Genomic DNA, 17,816 nt, shown 5'->3' with positions numbered 1-17,816 from the left:
CTTTTTGTTTTCTTTTATAACTGAAACAGCCATTAAGACTCATGAATAATGGAGAATCTTCAGCAGCTCAAGAGGCAGGCATCGTGAGTGTGAGTCAGTGTGTGTGTGTGTGTGTCACTAATGTGCGTTTGTGAAGAAATACTAGAAGACGAAAAAAATGTGAAGAGCAGCAGTTAAACTGCAGGGCACCGATCTGTTCAAAGTCGGCTCTGATTATGAAATCGGAAGCAGATTAGATACTATAATGACTTAGTACGGAGTTGAAAGACGCGCATATACAGTGTGTAGATAATCTCATAATTCTCCTTTAAGAACAGCAGCTGCTTTATCACATCGGCGCAGCATGAGGACTCAATTTTTTAATGGTAATTTCTCACTGCGGAGGACTTATTCTTCTGCTTAGCAATGACTGATACATACATTCTGTTTAGCCCGCAGCTATCTGTCTAAAAATTACTTAATGATTTAAATTATTTCCCCCGCCGGGTTTTGGCAGAGAACTTGTTGAGGGAGCTACATACAATATTGGCCACATTTTGGGGAAAATTTCATCCAAATTCTCACCGCAAATATCAAAGCAGGCTTAACAGTCTCAGCCAAAACGATCCTTTTGAAGTTCATCCAGTTGCTGACTATGCCCCTAATCCCTCCGAGAGCCACAAAACCCTAACTGGTGGATTGATCAGTCTGCGTGTATTTTAATGTGTTGTGTTCAGTTTGAGTTGATAATTATTTGAACCTCATAAAGCTGCGGGATGTGGATGAGTTGTTTGCCTTAATTTGTCTGCCTCGTGCCTCTGCAGCCTGTGATGTTGCGTAGCAGCAAAATGCAGCTGTATCCCAAGGACATAGGTCCCTCTCAGTTATTGTCCCCCCCTCCCTTGTTCCCCATCCTTTCATCTTTGCTGCCACTTTCTTTCTCTCTCTCTCTCCCTTCCAGTGTCGCACTTAGAGCTATGTCCTGGTAATCAGCACTTTTCTCTTAAGACATCCTTTGAGAACACTCTGAATTCAAATGGTCTTGTTTTGTATTTATTTATTTCATTCCCCTCAAGGCTCCACTCAACCGACACAGTGAAAAGGTGATTTGATGCGATCCGTGTCACATAACTTTCTGAGAGGAGCAGTTTGAATCCTAAACAGATGCGCCTGCCGTATATACAGTGCCCATCAAGAAACACTGACTATTTGAAAATTGTGTGACGCTTCATTCATATCAAAAACCAAAAGGGAGGAAAACAAAAAAAGAAAAAAGAGAGAGCCCTGAAGCGAGACACACAAGCGCCATCACACCTCATACAAGTGTAACCGTTCTGGATTAATAATGATGCAGGCTAGGCGTTGGGAGAGTTTACCAGAGTCTTCTAATCATGTTTTCCTGCTAACTAGAGAATGGTGTTTTACTGCGAGACCATCAAAGCTTCACTGAAAGTAACAGACGCCTGAGCTACCTCATTATCCTCAGGCTGCATGGATACTCCTAAGTCCTACCCTGAATCTCCACAACTGCCAAGTAAATTGTAATTATGCTGCCGACCACAACAGCTCAGATGGAAAACACATTTACTAGGTCTGCATTTAAAGCATTAACTTGACATTGGCCCTTAATTGGAAACAGGGAAAACTGAGCAGGGACGGTATTCCCTGATGAATTTGGATTGGATCTGAACTTGGATTTTATTAGGTCAACCCGCAGTCAGGACAACACAGAAGCCCTAATGACCTCCTTTAGTGTGATCACAGAAACACATGGAGAGGAGAGGAGAGAGCAGGCAGGGGAAAAAAACATGCAGAAAGGATACACACCCTTCTCAGTGCTACTGATTTCCTCCCAAACAACAGACGTTTTCAGACCAAACAGTTCTGGGGACTCCCTGAGAGGAACTGTTCACTGGGGAGCTCCCCCGAGAACAAAATACCTTCAAGGGATTTTTTTTTCTGTTTGCATTGCACCGCCAAGAGGAACACTGACGTGACGTAAGCCAGATGGTGGTTGCTGTCAGTACATAGAAATGGTGTGCTACAAAAAATTCTTATATTTTTCTTTGGCGAGTTAAAATCACACTGTATCTCCTAGGGTTGGGTACCGTTTGCATTTGAACTGGTACTGGTGATAGCGCCAGTATCTGGAATTTGGGACCAGTGGCACTAATGGCACTTTTTTTCGGTAAAAAAAAAGTCCAAACTTCCAGCTGCTAAGCAAAAGTGAAGGAAGAGTCTGTGCGATAACAAACCAAAGCAGAGTTTGTCGCTCGCTAGCTTTGTCCAGAGACAGCACACTCTGCTTTACCTAGGTTGCAAATAAATATATTTAGCCAGTGCCATTGTAGTGACAGTAATACGCTTGCAGTCTAGACATGGGGTAAGTTACTTTCCCTCCCAGATGCGCGCTCAGGTACTGAATTTTGACACCGATAGATTTAACGTGAACTGGTGCCAGTAGTACTGACGTATTTCACATCAGTAGCCAACCCTAGTATTTCCCCCGTTGCGTATTTTCTTTGTAGCGCCCGGACTTTACTGCCCATCCATTTGTCTGTTTTCTTCCTTTTTTTCCTTCATGACAAGCGGTCGTTCACATTTTGTGTTGTCTGTTGTTTGCAAGGCTAACAGGTTTTTTAAAATGGCAGCTGCCGATGCTGCATTAGCATCATGTGTTCGACCAATCAACGTACACTTACGCCACTCAAAGTTCCTCTTGTGATGGAAGAATGCTCTGAAATATGAGCAACAAAAATCCCTCAAAACGGCATTGTAAGAATTCCTAATCAGAGAGATGTAACTGTACCACACAATGTTAACGTCAAATCAACCATCCCCGTCTTCTTCTTCTTCTACCAGGTATCATCCGTCTGAGTGAGGGCTTCCATGATCGATACCCAGTGGAGGACTACCTGGACTTGTTCGATCAGGCTGCTTACCAAATCCAGGGCAACCTCACAGCCAATGCCAGTGGAAGCCCCGCCCAACCAAACATCATCATAGGTAAGCAAAAGTCACACTCGTGGTAAATAACATATGGTTAAATTTAAAAGTAATTATCAGCAATCAGTTGTATTCAGCTTAAATTGAACCTCATAAATTAAATTTCTGAACTGTGCACTGTTTCCCTGTTATCATCAAATTCATGCACTCCTCCTTCCGTTTAAAAACCAATAGTGCAGAGAATGAGCTCAAAATAAATTACTGATGTTAAAAGCAACCGAAAACAAGGCATGCAAGGGTCAAAACCACAGGATCTGCAATGTGCTGTAAAAGATATTTTGGTGATGCTTTATTTGGATTGGCCATTAATGATAATGAACCACAGTTGCTGCTGTATCTGGTGACAAAAAGGGTTGTGTCACGAGCTGTGGTGCTTTTATAGACTCTGGTATCCCCCCTTTAAAAATTACAAGCCATCCACTTTAATACTTTCCATCCCGTTTGTATCAAGGGCACTAATTTACATAGTTTTAACTTTTAAAGTCTGCCACTCCAGGGATTTATTAGAAGGTACCAGAAGTTTCCTAGGCCGACCCTAACGATCTGAATCAGGGAAAATCCGGGCATATTTTAATGGATGGATTAAAATAGAGCCAATCAAATGCTCTCGTTTCTCTCCAACACATTGATACTTCTCTCTAGCTGATTGCATCACATCTGTTTCTGGAAACTTTTACTCTTTATCAATAATGTAATCTTATAAACTTTACAGTTCGGAGCCAGGACCTTCAGTATTTCAATCAAGTACCTTGTTAAAAGTAAATTGTGTCTAGTAGGCTACAGCTGTCATTTCAATGTGTCATATTTAATAAACATTTAGGTAAATATAAGCATTGGATTGGACTTAGCAGATACCCAATAATAAGGACTCGAGTGCAGGTTGGGGCCACAAAAAATTTTATCGGGACATCCCTTTTCCAGCACCTGTAATCTGAAAAAAGACAAAGTGAGTAGGGATGCACCGAATATTCGGTAACCAAATATATTCGGCCGAATATAACTGAATACATTCGGCCGAATATTGCAAAAAAACACACATTTGGTATTCGGTACAATACGTGAAAAGCAAGGCCGAATAATAGCGGTGTGTTTGATGATGCAATCAAACAGCGTGCGGTGATGGACGGATTAAAATGTCAGTAGCGTGGTGATATTTCAAAGTGTTCGAGAGTGATAGAAGAAAAATGGTTTGCAAAGAATGTAATACTGAACTATCTAGAGTAGTGTTGCAATGTATACTGGTACCACTGGTAGACCGCGGTACTAAAACACCACCGTACATATGATACCATAATGTTGGAGTACCGTAGTACTACAGTACCTCACGGTACCACTACTGTGGGATAAGTTCAAAGTCCAATCGCAAGAGGGTGAGTGTCCATGCGCCGTCCAATAACGGCACGCGCTGGCCACCTGGCACTTGATATGCCGGTGCAGCCATAGTGCTCCGCAGCACAAGATAACGGCTTACCGGCAACGGAGAAGGCTCCAGGTCTAATAATTTCCTCTTCTTGGTGTCATGACTGCCCAAAAGTACCTGAACAGCCGAGCCGTGACGGCACACAGGTATGTGACGTGTCAGAGGAGAAACGAGCCGTTCACATTACTCTTTGTGGCAGGTAACAGTCCACAAGCCTCACCGCGCTTTAGGGACTGTTCTTTACTTATGAAGGGACTGTTCTTTACTTGTCAGGGGAGGAGGGTGGCTGGTTGATTTTTGCTTTATTTTTATTTCATTTATTTATTTTATTTTGATCCCCCCTATGTTAATTACTTATTGATGCCGTTTTTGAAGTATGAATAAGTCAGTAAGTAATTTATTCCATTGAAATATCATTGATGTATTATAGAAAAGTGATTTATCTTTTTAGAAATGACAAAAGGCACATCTGCCTATTTTTTGCTGTGGTATCATGATACTACTCAGAACCGTGATACTTTCACTAGTATCGTACCGTAGGTCCCAATTTTGGTACCATGACAACACTAATCTGGAGGGGGTTCATCTGCAAAAACTAATGAAAAACTAAACAACGTTATTCGGTATTCGGTACTCGGTATTCGGCCAAGCGTTTAATTTTATTCGGCTTCGGCTTCAGACACAAATTTTCATTTCGGTGCATCCCTAAAAGTGAGATCACCAGCCCCTCGTAATTTTGTTTTACAAATCAAATCAACCCCTTTTTTAATTGCAGAGTGATCATGGTTACAGTGATCAACCACTTATATGGGTCAAAAACCTTGAGACAGAATCATACCTATGCAAATGCTGTTTAAATAACTCACTTATAGTAATCAACAGTCCACTTACAGTGTTCATTTTGGGGGGTTTTCATGCATGACAACACATACTGTAATTCTATGTTTCTTTACTCCCATGATTCTTTGTCTCGCATTAACCAGTCTGCATCCAGGTAGTTACCTGAGGCTGGTGCTTCTTGCAGATTGAAATCATGACAGGAAAAACAAAGTCATTTGCTCTCAATGAACAACTTAGTCTCCTCGAAGCATATGGCAACCCGCCAAAACTGCAAGCAGTGAAACTTGTTGTTCCTCAGGCTATCTTGTTTACTGGTAGTGTACTCAAACAACAAGAAACAGCCATGGCTGCTAGTAATGGAGACAGAAAACTGGGGAGAAAGCACCTGTGGTTTAAACCGCCCTCAACAAGTGGATCATGCCCTCGATAAGGGAAGACGCAGAAGATAAACAGCATTCATTACTTTATATTCATGGAATAAATATACACATGTCAATAAGATAGTTGTCTGCATGAGAAATAAAGAGGAAAAAAAGGCCACTATACAGAAAGCAGTTTCCATTGTATCAACATAAATCTGAGGATTAACTGTAACCCAGAAACTAAACACCACACACAGCTTTTCAAACCAAGCAAGCAAAGCACAGCATCATGTGAGACCCTTTGGGTGACACACTATGACAGGACGATGCTCATCAGCATTAGTCTATTCCAGTGAAAGCAACTTTGATCTATTTCAGGACTATTATAAAGAATTACATAGATCAAGTGAAAAGATACAAATGATTGCATGTTAAACAGTCTACAATCTCTCGAATCAGATCTGCAGGCGGTTTTGGTTGCGAAAACATTTCCTGTTCAGCGTAATCTCTGCCTTCCTGTTTTGTCTAAATGTCATATCATGTCAGAATGACCTCACTCTGCTGAATCATATTGGTTACTCAGGTCATGTATCAGCGCTGTGATCTGTGTGAGGAACGTGGACTGACAGTACTCTGTGCCCTCGTCAGGCTGCAGCCAATAGCGTTTGGCTCGGGGAGACCTGACACTTGCCTGGAACTTCACTTGTAATCTTGCCTGCAATATTACAAAGCTGCTATTAAAGCAGCAGGTAGCGAGGCTGAAGCGCAGAGCTGCTCTGTAGCAGCCACTCTCACTCCAGCGAGTGACGGTGATTTTTAAGAGAGCCAGTGACTCAGCCCTAGGCTCCAACAGCTTAATAATACTGGACTTCCTTCTGCTTCACTTAGCCACTTCACTGAAGTGCCGTATAAAGGAATCATTGTTTTTTTTTGTGTGTCAGGACAGCAATAATATCCGCAGCGGGGTGGAGAAGTCTTACAGACCTCCGTCCTCTATCTGCATATCCTGCTCCCAGCGCCTCTGCTTCCATCTGTCTCTGTCTTTTCTCCTCATCCAAACACAATCTCAAAGAACTGCTCAGCTGCAAAGAAAAACTGATTTAAGTTTTCAACAATAGCCTTTTCAAACTGGACTGAGTTGCTGCATTGAGCGCAGCTTAGCATGCCGCCCTGTTTTGTTTCCCTCTTTAAATAAGTAATCCTTGTAAGGAGGGGGAGTGTGCCAAAGCTCCACTCAGTATTCACACCATGCCCTGAGAGATCCCAGCAAGGTGCAGGCCTGTGGCCAGGATCTTGGGCCTTCTGACTCTCTTCAACCGTCGGCCAACACCAGAGGCACGCCGGTCTGGCTCCGCCATTTGTTTGCCCTATTACGTCCTCTCCCCACGGAGCAAAATAAGCCCTTTTAATGGACACTGAGACCTTTAAATAGACTTGATCACAGTGTGTATCATTTCAGGCATAACTGCATTAGCAGTGATCCTGTTTCACTCTTGCCGCTGTCATCGCAGAAAATAGGCCCTGGCTATCCTTCCTTTCTCCGAGGACGGGAGGCAGATAAGGCCCGTGTTGTGTTCCTTCCAAATACATCACAGCTTCACTTCACAGATAAGAGGATAATGAAGGCACAGACAGCCTAATGAATCCTGGATATCATTTCTCAGCGCAGCCTGATAGTTTCTGCTCTCAAATTGTTTGAGAAACAACGTCCTCTGACTCATTATGAGTGCCAGTGCTGTCACTGTGCGGATTGCAGTCTTTCCACAATTTTACTCACAGCTGGAGATATAATTGCTCTGGCTTTTTTTTTTTTTGCACTTGCTTTGGAATCCCTCGTTTTATTGACTTGTTGAATGTGTGTTGGGAACATGCTGTGTCTGTTAGTTACAGCCTCGATTCAAAGGCAATTATACGAAGAAGCAACAAACTTCCATTTGTGGCTCATTACTGTGTGTTTCTCTGACGAAATTAATTGGGGGATTTATCTGTTTATACTAATTACTTACAAAAATGATTGAAAACAGATAGAACAATAACACTGTAGGTGAATACTGGATCTTATAGATGACATATAAACAAATAAGCTATGCAAACACTGAGCATAAGAGCTTTGAGGGAGTTTGAAGCATAATCGGTACATTACTGTCACAAGAAAGTCTTGTTTACCATTAAATAAATTGTAAGTGTTTTTTTTAAAATCAGGAAACAACTTCAAAAGGCATTAGGGCATAAAATGCATGTGGACAATAGTTGAAACTAGAGCTGCAACAAACTATCTTTATTATCAGAATCTGATGATTATTTTTGATTGTACTATTGATTTTTACTTAATAGTCTGTAAAGTGTCAAAACATAGTAAAATAGTAAATTTTTTGTCACACCAACTGCCTGAAACCCAAAGATATTCAGTTTAAAATTTTTTTAATATATTAGAGACAAGGAAATCTTCACATTTGAGAGCTGAAACCATGAAAAATGAGTCGATTATCAAAATAACTGCGGATCTTTTTCTGTCAATAAACTAATCACCCAACTGACTAGTCATTTCAGTTGTACTTTAAAAACATTGCTGGTGAAAATGTTAAAAAGAAGAATAAAAAGTATGCATATATTCAACTACAGGCATCAAATGCAACACCAAGAGTGAGAAAAAAGCATGAAAATGTGTCTGTATGTGTTTGTTTTGTTTTGTCTCTGCATAATTATATGATGGTCAAAGCACGTGTTTTTCTTTTAACCACTGTGGGTGTGTTTTGCAGGAGAAGCCAGCGCGTCCACCATGTGGGATAACAACGCCTGGGTGTATTTCTATGACAACACCACAGAGGGAGAGCCTCCCTTCCTTATCCAGGACTTCGTCCACGCCCTGCAGCCCGATGCCCGCTTCATCATCATGCTCAGGGACCCGGTGGAAAGGTGAAAGTAATTTCTGTTTTACAGCCTCCTATTATTGCATATCTGCGCTGAAATGCAATAACAATGCAGATACAGCTTTGACATGCACACCTCCACCTTTGTGCCTCTATCAAAGCTGTTTACACTGCAGATACAGACAGATACTTTTCCTGTTTATAGCAAACAAAAGACCTGCTGTCACAGAAGATGTGTTGCCTTTTACTCAGTCTGGCTGTCACGTTTCATTATGATGCCTTTATCAGAGTCATGGAGAACCGATGCCTGCAAGGCATTCTGTTTAAACTGGGATTACTTTGTGCTATTAACATTGATTTTTTTTTACTTCTGAGAATGTCTGAACATGTTCTCTATAATTGCTTTTGTCCTAATATTGAAATGAACCATTGAAATGCATTATTGATATAACCCCACGTACCTATTTGCATTCCTATTAAACTGTCTTCAGTATAACATCCACAATGAGTATGCATGTTGCAATGAAAAATTATTCTCAGGATCAATATATTTCACCATATTATGCAATTTTTATGCTCAGTCCAAAGATTTCATATCTCCTATTCCCTTTTAGTCGCCCATCATTGATATCTCCGGCTGGAGATGAATGCACTCTGTTAAAACATTGTCATAAGCTGGTTTTAATGACCACTTATTCGAATATAGTTCATCCAGTTCTATGGAAACTGAACTCGTAGAGAATAACCAATAACCATCCTGCATCATTCCAATGGCAATTACTTACAAAAAAAGATATCAGTGCAATAGCCATATCCAGTCCAGTCAAAGAATGACTGCACAGTTATATGTCGAGTCGTTAAACTATGCAGCATTTCCAAAGAAAATCAATTCATACAGAAGTAATCCCTCTCAATCATCACTTATGACCAACTAGAAGAGTATGGCGGTGTATTTTTCTGCAGAGACTCTGCCCTTTGCCTATACTTTCCTTTTTTCGCCCTATTTTCTCTGTGTTTTTGGGACGTTTAAGGGCGTGTACCACCATAGCACTTGGGTGAGGTAGTGACCAGGTGCCAGACCGCAAGCAGAAGGTACAGCAAAGAAAAATGCAAATATAGCGAGGCAAAATGGCAAACAAGTGTGAATCTGTGGTCAGCTTTAAGTTCTCAAGATGAAAATTTCTCGCATTTTTTGTGGAAATACTGGAAACTTTTCTTACAATTCAATGAAACAGTGATCACCACCGATGTTAAAGGGGCAAAAAGCGAAATCGTTTCACCGCTAGGTTTGCTGTTGTGCACTGCCTGTAGACCAAAACAAGGTGTGTCATGAGCCACACCTCCCTCTACCTCTGCTGCCGGGCTACTCACCTAACACAACCGTAACGCCTGAGCCATTGCTGGGACCGAGCCGCTAATAACTCAAGCTCCAGACATTAACCCATGCTACGATTGTAACATTAAGTTTAATTGAATCGACATAGCAACGTGTGCCTATCGTTACTGTAACACTAATTAAAACAGACATTTGACTTTATGTTGTTACTTAAGTTACCTGCCCAGGAGAAGAAGAGCTAGCGCCGAGTCAGATTGTAGCCCCTTTAGCTCTCGCAGTGCTCTCCACCTTGGAAATGCAAGGCCAATGTTAATCCGGGTTCTGTCCCTTTCTTTATCTGACAACTTCTTCGCCTACGACCGTTGTTTCTTTAGAGGTAATGTCGGATCCTGGTCGTCTTCAGGTGAACATTTCGTTCCGCTCTCCGCCATTTCGCTTCGAAAATACACGCTGCCATTGCTCACTGGCTGTAGCCTTTTATAGGGAGGGAGGGCCAAGGGCTCCGAGATGAGGGAGGAGGCGGCGATTCACATGAACATACATGAACATGCAGCCGGACCGGCTTGTAAACAAGGGGCTGGAGATCAACACAGAGAGAGGGTGTATGACGTCTAGGGCTGTCAATGAATATTCTAAATTCGAATTTAAATTCGAATTTGAAAAAAAAAATGTGAAAATTGATATTCAATTGTGGAGAAAAAAAAACACCACCGCAGGTGTCTTCTTTGCGAGTGGGTGTTGGCATCAGACGTGCATTTCTCCAGCCTGGTCGACAAGCGGTTCTGCTCCCAGCTGTTGTCTCCGTCACCCGGCTTGACACAATCGCTCGCGGCTCGCGCAGAAAATAGACCAGATGCCGAAACGATCGCTGCAGGGCGTGAGCCGGTCACGGTCCGGTGCTTCGAGGCTATTCGCAGCGCTTCCGCGGGCGGTGTGGTCACGGGTCAGAGAGGGGGGGGTGAGCGAGAGGTCCGCGGTCGTTTATAACGTAATGTTATAGATAATTGTTTTATGTGTTTTAATGTGTAGGTATGTAAATGTTTTCAAAGACGTTTATGTTGAAATAAAAATACCTACAGATAGTTATGTTTCCTTGTATTAATACATATACAAGTATGTTTCCTTGTATTAGTTTGCCCTCTTGTGGACATAATGCGGAAAAAAAAAAATATTCGAATTGTTCAAACCTATGAGTTATTTTTAGAAGGAATATGCGAACGTCATTTGTGAGCAATTTTGACAGCCCTAATGACGTCATGCTATACTCCAGATGAAATTACACATCTAGTTCTTCACATAGCAATTTTTTTAATTCCTTCAATCTAGAAATGATGAATTTCTGCTTATTGCCCCTTTAATGCAGGAAACAGATTTTTGATGCAAGACAAAATATGGGAAACAACAGGTTTAAACCATTCGTGTGTAAAAGAAAACTAGATGCAGTGTTGCAGGCAGGGCCTGTTCATTCCTGTGAAAGTTGCTCATTGGCGCATCAAGCCAAAACTGGATCTTCCGTATTATTGGGCTTGTAGAGCAGGTGCACCAGAAAGTTTCGCCGGCCGAGCTAGGTAGTTCTGGTTTAGCTCTCTGCTAACTTGAATAGGGATAAAATGACTTGTTCTTTGGGCTCTTATAGACTTTTAAAATGCTCTCGGACTGAATGGATCAAATCCTGATAGTGAAACGTGTTTTTCTTTGGGGGTTGTGATGCTACAAAGAAAATTATCCAATAATTTGCAGCCTATTTCACAATGCAGTTCTATAACAAAAAGTCCTTTTGGGCCCAATGGTATCACGTGACAGAGCTGGAAGTTGTAGTAACATGGTTTGACCACTATGTCAGATTGGCTTCAAAGTCCGGCACACTTCCTTGGGGCTTGATTTAAACTGGCTTCATCTCTACTGTGGTTTTGCTACCACTAGATGGCACAATAAAGTGTCCACGGATGAGAACAACAGGTCTAAAGTAAGCAGAATTAAGTTTAAGATCAAGTAAACCCAAATGTAGTGTCCTTAAATGAGGACAAAGGATCTCAGGAGGGTATCTGTGAAACCTGAAAACAATGAGTCGTATGTCCTCTTTTACAAAAGTGAAATCTTAGGATCTCATGTTCAAATGTTTACAGAGCATCTGTGTTGTCTTTCAGGCTCTACTCTGACTACCTTTATTTTGGTATCGCCAACAAGTCTGCGGAGGATTTCCATGAGAAGGTGTCAGAGTCGCTGCAGTTATTCGAGGGGTGCCTTACGGAGTACACAATGCGCTCCTGTGTGTACAACACTACTGTCAACAACGCCATGCCAGTGAGTGTGCCCTCCCTCCCGCTTTTGTTTCTCGGCCCGGCAGAAAACCACAATTTAGCTACCAGCGTATAAGCTGGTGGGAAGAAAGAAATAGAAAAAGGAGTGAAAAAGACAGATGGAGTGAAATCCACACTTCATTAGCACATGCTAAAGCTTGCAGGGTGGACTTTATGAAAGGATCTGGCAACAGTGTTAAACCACCGAGCAGGGCAGCATCTAGAGCCTCTCTTTGTACAAGAAAACCAAGTTTACCAGTAGTGTGAACTTCCTTCTTTTACACAAAAAAAAGACTTAGAGTTAGCCGGTACAGGGCCTCAGTGTTGGGCCCCTGGCCAGCTTTTCCCACAGTGCCCTGAGGCAGACTGGCTGAGAGGGGGAGGAGGAGACCGTCCTTTTTTGGCTCCCCCTCCAGGCTGCCTTGTACTCAAAAGGTCCTCCTCTCCAACTGCCACTGACAAGCTTTATGGCCCTCTGGGAGCATGCTCACTCTCTGCCACTGGCCTAATTGTCCATCCACTAATATCTCCTCAGAGTTATTAGACCATGTGAAAAGCATTACAGCTGTCCTTACAGCAGTCTCTCATGCCTGTGGCTCCTCGATAAAAGTTTTAGTGCACAGATTAGAGTCCAGGGAGAAAAGAGGAATAAACACCAGCATGAGAACACAATTGGCCTTCACTGTTGTACCAAATTGATTTAACAAAGGAAGAGTTGCTGGCCTGGCTTGCAATCATTTATTCTGAATGGCCTTTCAGTTTTGCTACAGAGGCAAAAGGACACAAAGATAATTCCTTTCCCAGTAACAAGGTATTTTGTTTACACCCACTGTTCTGCAATAAACTGTCACATGGGAATTTAAAAATCCATTTCAGCAACAATTAGGCTACCTGCAAATGCTCTGGTGAAATCTCACAAAAGATCAGCAGCCAATCTATTTTCAGGGATATTTTTAAATTAATTTTGTGATATTTTAATTTACAAAGTGTCAAAAATAGTGAAATGCACCCATCACAGGTTGCCAGAGCCAAGGTGACATCCTCAAATTGCTTGTTTTGTAAGACCAAGTGTCCAAAGCCCAAAAATATTCAACTTTCAGTGCCTGAAAATCAGAAAAAACAACTCAGTTTAACAACAACCCAATCTCCAGAAAATACTTGGTACTGTATGTTTTTACAGACCACAGAAATGTTACATTTACACTTTACTATGTGGCAGATGAAAGTTCACACTTCAACAACACTGTGGTTAACATGTGGTTAGGTTTAGGCACAAAAACAACTTGGTTATGTTTAAAAAAAAAAAGATTGAAAATACCCAATTTTGCAGCCACAATCCAGGCAGAAAAAGCAGAATGTCTCTGTAAAAAACAAATGCAAAAAGCAGTGCCAGCGGGTCACTACAAAACACACAAGTTTGGAGCCTAAAAAGCCAACTGAAACATAACAAGGTTGCTTCAAAACACCTACAACTGGAGCCCAAAAAGCTGCTGAAAAAACACCAACAGGTTGCTACAAAACATCCATATTTGGAGACTAAAAAGCCATTGAAAACCCACTGACAGGCAGCTACAAAACACTCATTTGGAGCCTTAAGCCAATTGAAACATAACAAGGTTGCTACAAAACACCTACATTTGGAGCCTAAAAAGCTCCTGGGAAAACACCCACAGGTTGCTGTTAAACACCCACGTTTGGAGCCTAAAAAGACATTAAACCCACTGACAAGTCGCTACAAAACACTTATGTTTATAGCCTTAAAAGCCACTTGAAACATAACAACAAGGTCGCCCCAAAACACCTACATTCGAGCCTAGAAACTGCTGGAAAAACACCAACAGGTTGCTACAAAACACCCATTTGGAGCCTAAAAAGCCATTGAAAACACATTGACAAGTTGCAACAAAACACCCACATTTGGTGCCTAAAAAGCCATGGAAAACCCACTGATGAGTTGCCACAAAACACCTACATTTGGAGCCTAAAAAACTGCTGGAAAAGCACTGACAGGTTGCTACAAAACACCCACATTTGGGGCCTAAAAAGCCGATGAAAACACATTGACGAGTTGCTACAAATATCCATGTTTGGAGCCTATAAAGCCAATGGAAACCCTCTGATGGGCTGCTACAAAACACCCACGTTTGGAGACTAAAAAGCCAATGGAAATTTAACAACAAGGTTGCGACAAAACACCTACAATTGGAGCCTAAAAAGCTGCTGAAAAAAAACCCAATAGGTTGCTACATCATATTTGGAGCCTTAAAAACTGATGGAAACACATTGACAAGTCACTGCAAAACACCCCCGTTTGGAGCCTATAAAGCTGATGGAAACACAGCAATGACTCGCTAAAACACAACTGTTTTTGTTGTTTGTTGGTCTCAAACAGTGGTCAGCAGCTTGGCAGGCATCTCGTGAAGGTGACACACCATGATCCATCATCCCCTTCACCTTCCGATGACAAAGTCAGCTTATATATTACATCACTTCAGAAACATTAAAATGATAATATGAAATATACCAATATAACATTTGTGGTTTGCAGAAACGTGAAATGCCAACATTTTCCTCTGGCAACTGAACTGTTGAGAGAGTAGAACGGGCAAATGTTAGTCATTTTTTAATTATACAATTCACAAAAAGGGTGAAACAAAATACAACATCATGTAAGGGTATATAGTAAGTATGTGTTCCACTTGCAGTTAGTGATGCAGCTTTCTGATTCTAGAGGAAACTCCTTTCTCAGATCCCTCAGTCACTCACACCACATGATACCAGCACGTCTGTCCACATACCCACACAGTGCCTACAGTAGCATTACCCAGCCGTACGCAGGAGGGAAGATGAAAGAAAAAGCTGGTTGAATTCCCTCCCTTCCCTCCCTCCTTCTGTTCATCTCCTCGAAGAAGTTTAACAATGCATGCACCCCTGTGTCCCCTTCACTAAGGAGGAAGTTTCTTGGATAGAGCTCAGTTATCTCACATTGATTCTCCTGTTCTGTATCCTCAGGTCAGGCTGCAAGTTGGCCTGTACATTGTGTACTTAATGGACTGGCTGACCGTCTTCAGCAGGGAACAGATTCTGGTCCTGAGGTTGGAAGACCACGCTTCTAATAGGAAATACACAATGCACAAAGTCTTTGATTTCCTCAGCCTGGGTGAGTGAGCAACACATCCCAACATGTGACCTTGTCTGTGAGCACACTTATCACTAAAAACAAGTAGGGATATATAATGTTAAATGCATGTGTTTAAGCCACAAATGCTTGCATTTAGAGTTAAAAGAACTCAAGAGGGATAATGAGGGTTTTCTGCCACCATGTTAACAAAGAGCAGTGCATGTACTGCATTAGAAAATTATGTTGATTTTGAAGTCGTGTATAGCCGCTAGCATAGAAAAGAAAATTAAATTTCCCTCAGATACAGTTTTGAACTTTCTTACACCTGCTATACTTTCAGTATCAGAGATGCCAACCTTTCCTTGGGGCATACAGTAGATATATGGGTATACATGTGACAGTCAAATACAGTTTTACCCTGTAGTCTGGAAGCCCCCTTTCTCTCTGGTTCATCCCACATTTTAATTGCCCCAAAGCTCAGACTTAGCTCTTCAAAGAGCTGCCAAGATGTGACTACCTCCCATAGCGTCAAATCTTCTGCTCAGAGCGCTGCTGGTACACAGTGACATTTCAGAGTCCTTTACTGTATTTTTGTTCCATTTGTTTAGCGCTGCGGCAAAATCTGGCCCAGAATAAAGAAGGGATGTAAAAGGAGTGTTTGTGTGTGTGTGTGTGTTTTACAGGGCCGCTGACAAAAGAAAAGGAGTCAGAGATCACAAGGAGTCCGGCGTCAAACACCAGGAGGCCGGCTGACAAAAACCTGGGACCCATGCTGCCCATCACTAAAGAGATCCTGCGGGATTTCTACACGCCATTCAATGAGAAATTGGCCAAAGTGCTGCGCAATGACTCCTTCCTCTGGGAGAATAACTCTAAACTCTGAACAACCCATCTCCCTTTTACTTCAGTAAAAAAAAAAGAAAACCACTGACGTGTCAGCCAGCCCCGTTCGTTTGAGCTCCATCTCTCTCAAGTGCCCATGAAAATCAATGTTTTTTTCCTTTCTTAATTTAAATTATTTTCTAAGTTATAAAAGCAGAGATGAATCAAAGATAGAAAATAGCACAAGAGAGTGTGGTAATTGTGTGTGTGTGTGTGTGTGTGTGTGTGTGTGAGTGAGACAGAGTGCGTGAACACAAGAGAGAAAGAGATGTTGGCAGATCTTTATTGTTTTGTTTTTTTGTGACCAGATGTACAAAATTAAATAGTGAATTCAAAGATATTAAAACAGAGTCCTGTGTTGTCTTTTTAAGTCTGGTTTGATTAATTAAAAGATAGACCACCACACAGGACTGAAAGAATGATAGCGCTCGTCCTTTTTGTCCGATACAGCTGGAATACATCCAAGCAGATAAAAGACTTTGTGCCTTGATCATAATTCAGTCTCCCATGTGTACCTCTACTGTATTTATACACTGAGAACAAGCTCACTGAATAGAGAGGACTGTAATCAAAGCACAAGTTTAATGAAACAACACCACCCTCTACTGGAATCCACATGTAGTTGCAATCTTTAAAATGCCCCCCCAACACCAAAGGCTAAAAATAAAACATTAAAAACAGAGCACTGGCACTCACAGATACATTTTTGTAATTCAATGTGGGCACAAAAAAAAAAAAAAAAAAAAGAATGAATTTCAGCTCTAAGCCACTGTCAGCATGATCAGTAGAGCTGCAACAATTTGTCTATTAATCAATCAAAAATGAATGGCCAACTATTTCATAATTAGACATACTTTATTGATCCCCAAGAGGAAATTATTACAGTAAAGAATAGAGAATTAAAAGAAGTAAGAATATGAGTATTAAGTAACATGTGTAAATATAAAGCAAAATAAAGTAGAAATGAAATGTGCATTCAAATAAACGTAAAATGTGCATTATGCTACCATGTTTAACACTAGCACTTAAGATATAAAAATAAAAATATTGAAATAAAATATATATCGTCACTGTGCTGAGGCTGTGACGATATATATATATGTGGCGATATATTTGATAATCGATTAATAATCGAATATTTCTTTCAGTCATTATTCAAGCAAAATGTCAAACATTTGTTGGGTCTATGTAATGTAAGAACTTTCTGCCTTTCTTTGTTGTTTATAATATTAAATAATGTAGTACATATGAAAATATTTGGGTTTTGGACTGTTACTTGCACAAAAGAAACAATTTGAAGACGGAAATTGTGATGCGCATGTCAAGTTAATTGACATTTTACAGATCAGACTGTAATTGTTTAATCCTGAAAATAATTTGCAGATAAGTCAATAATGAAAATCATCGTTAGCTGCAGCCCTAATGATCAAACAAGCAGAAAAGGTAAAGTAATTTAAAAAAAAACAGTCAGGAAAGAGAGTGGGCCTACATAACTGTATGATAAGATCCATCTGTTAATGAACAGCCCAGTAACAGCCTCTACTAAGTTGGAGATGTGACACCAACAATCAGAAACAACAATAAACTGTCTAAAATTAAATGCCCAGGATTGGAAACATACAGCAAAAGACTATATAGATAAGGAGCTATAGAATCCAGATTTTAAAAATGGAGATGCACATAAATACAACAACAATTAC

The 17,816-nt window shown here is 41.0% G+C and overlaps 1 protein-coding gene across 1 annotated transcript in view; it reads left to right on the top strand.

Moving 5' to 3' along the window:
• chst15b (carbohydrate (N-acetylgalactosamine 4-sulfate 6-O) sulfotransferase 15b) overlaps window positions 1-16,456 on the top strand; it is a 57,770-nt gene extending 41,314 nt beyond the window's left edge. The window contains exons 4-8 of the mRNA XM_033611983.2: window positions 2,842-2,985; window positions 8,367-8,523; window positions 11,961-12,117; window positions 15,126-15,273; window positions 15,918-16,456. Coding sequence (XP_033467874.1) covers window positions 2,842-2,985; window positions 8,367-8,523; window positions 11,961-12,117; window positions 15,126-15,273; window positions 15,918-16,117 — 806 coding nt within the window. The 3' untranslated portion in view covers window positions 16,118-16,456. The remainder of the gene's footprint in view (window positions 1-2,841; window positions 2,986-8,366; window positions 8,524-11,960; window positions 12,118-15,125; window positions 15,274-15,917) is intronic.
• Window positions 16,457-17,816: the final 1,360 nt, after the last annotated feature.

Source organism: Epinephelus lanceolatus, chromosome 21 (genome assembly GCF_041903045.1).
Source record: "Epinephelus lanceolatus isolate andai-2023 chromosome 21, ASM4190304v1, whole genome shotgun sequence".
NCBI lineage: Eukaryota > Metazoa > Chordata > Actinopteri > Perciformes > Serranidae > Epinephelus > Epinephelus lanceolatus.
Note: the sequence above shows the minus strand (reverse complement) of the source record. Positions and strands in the feature narration are given on the sequence as shown.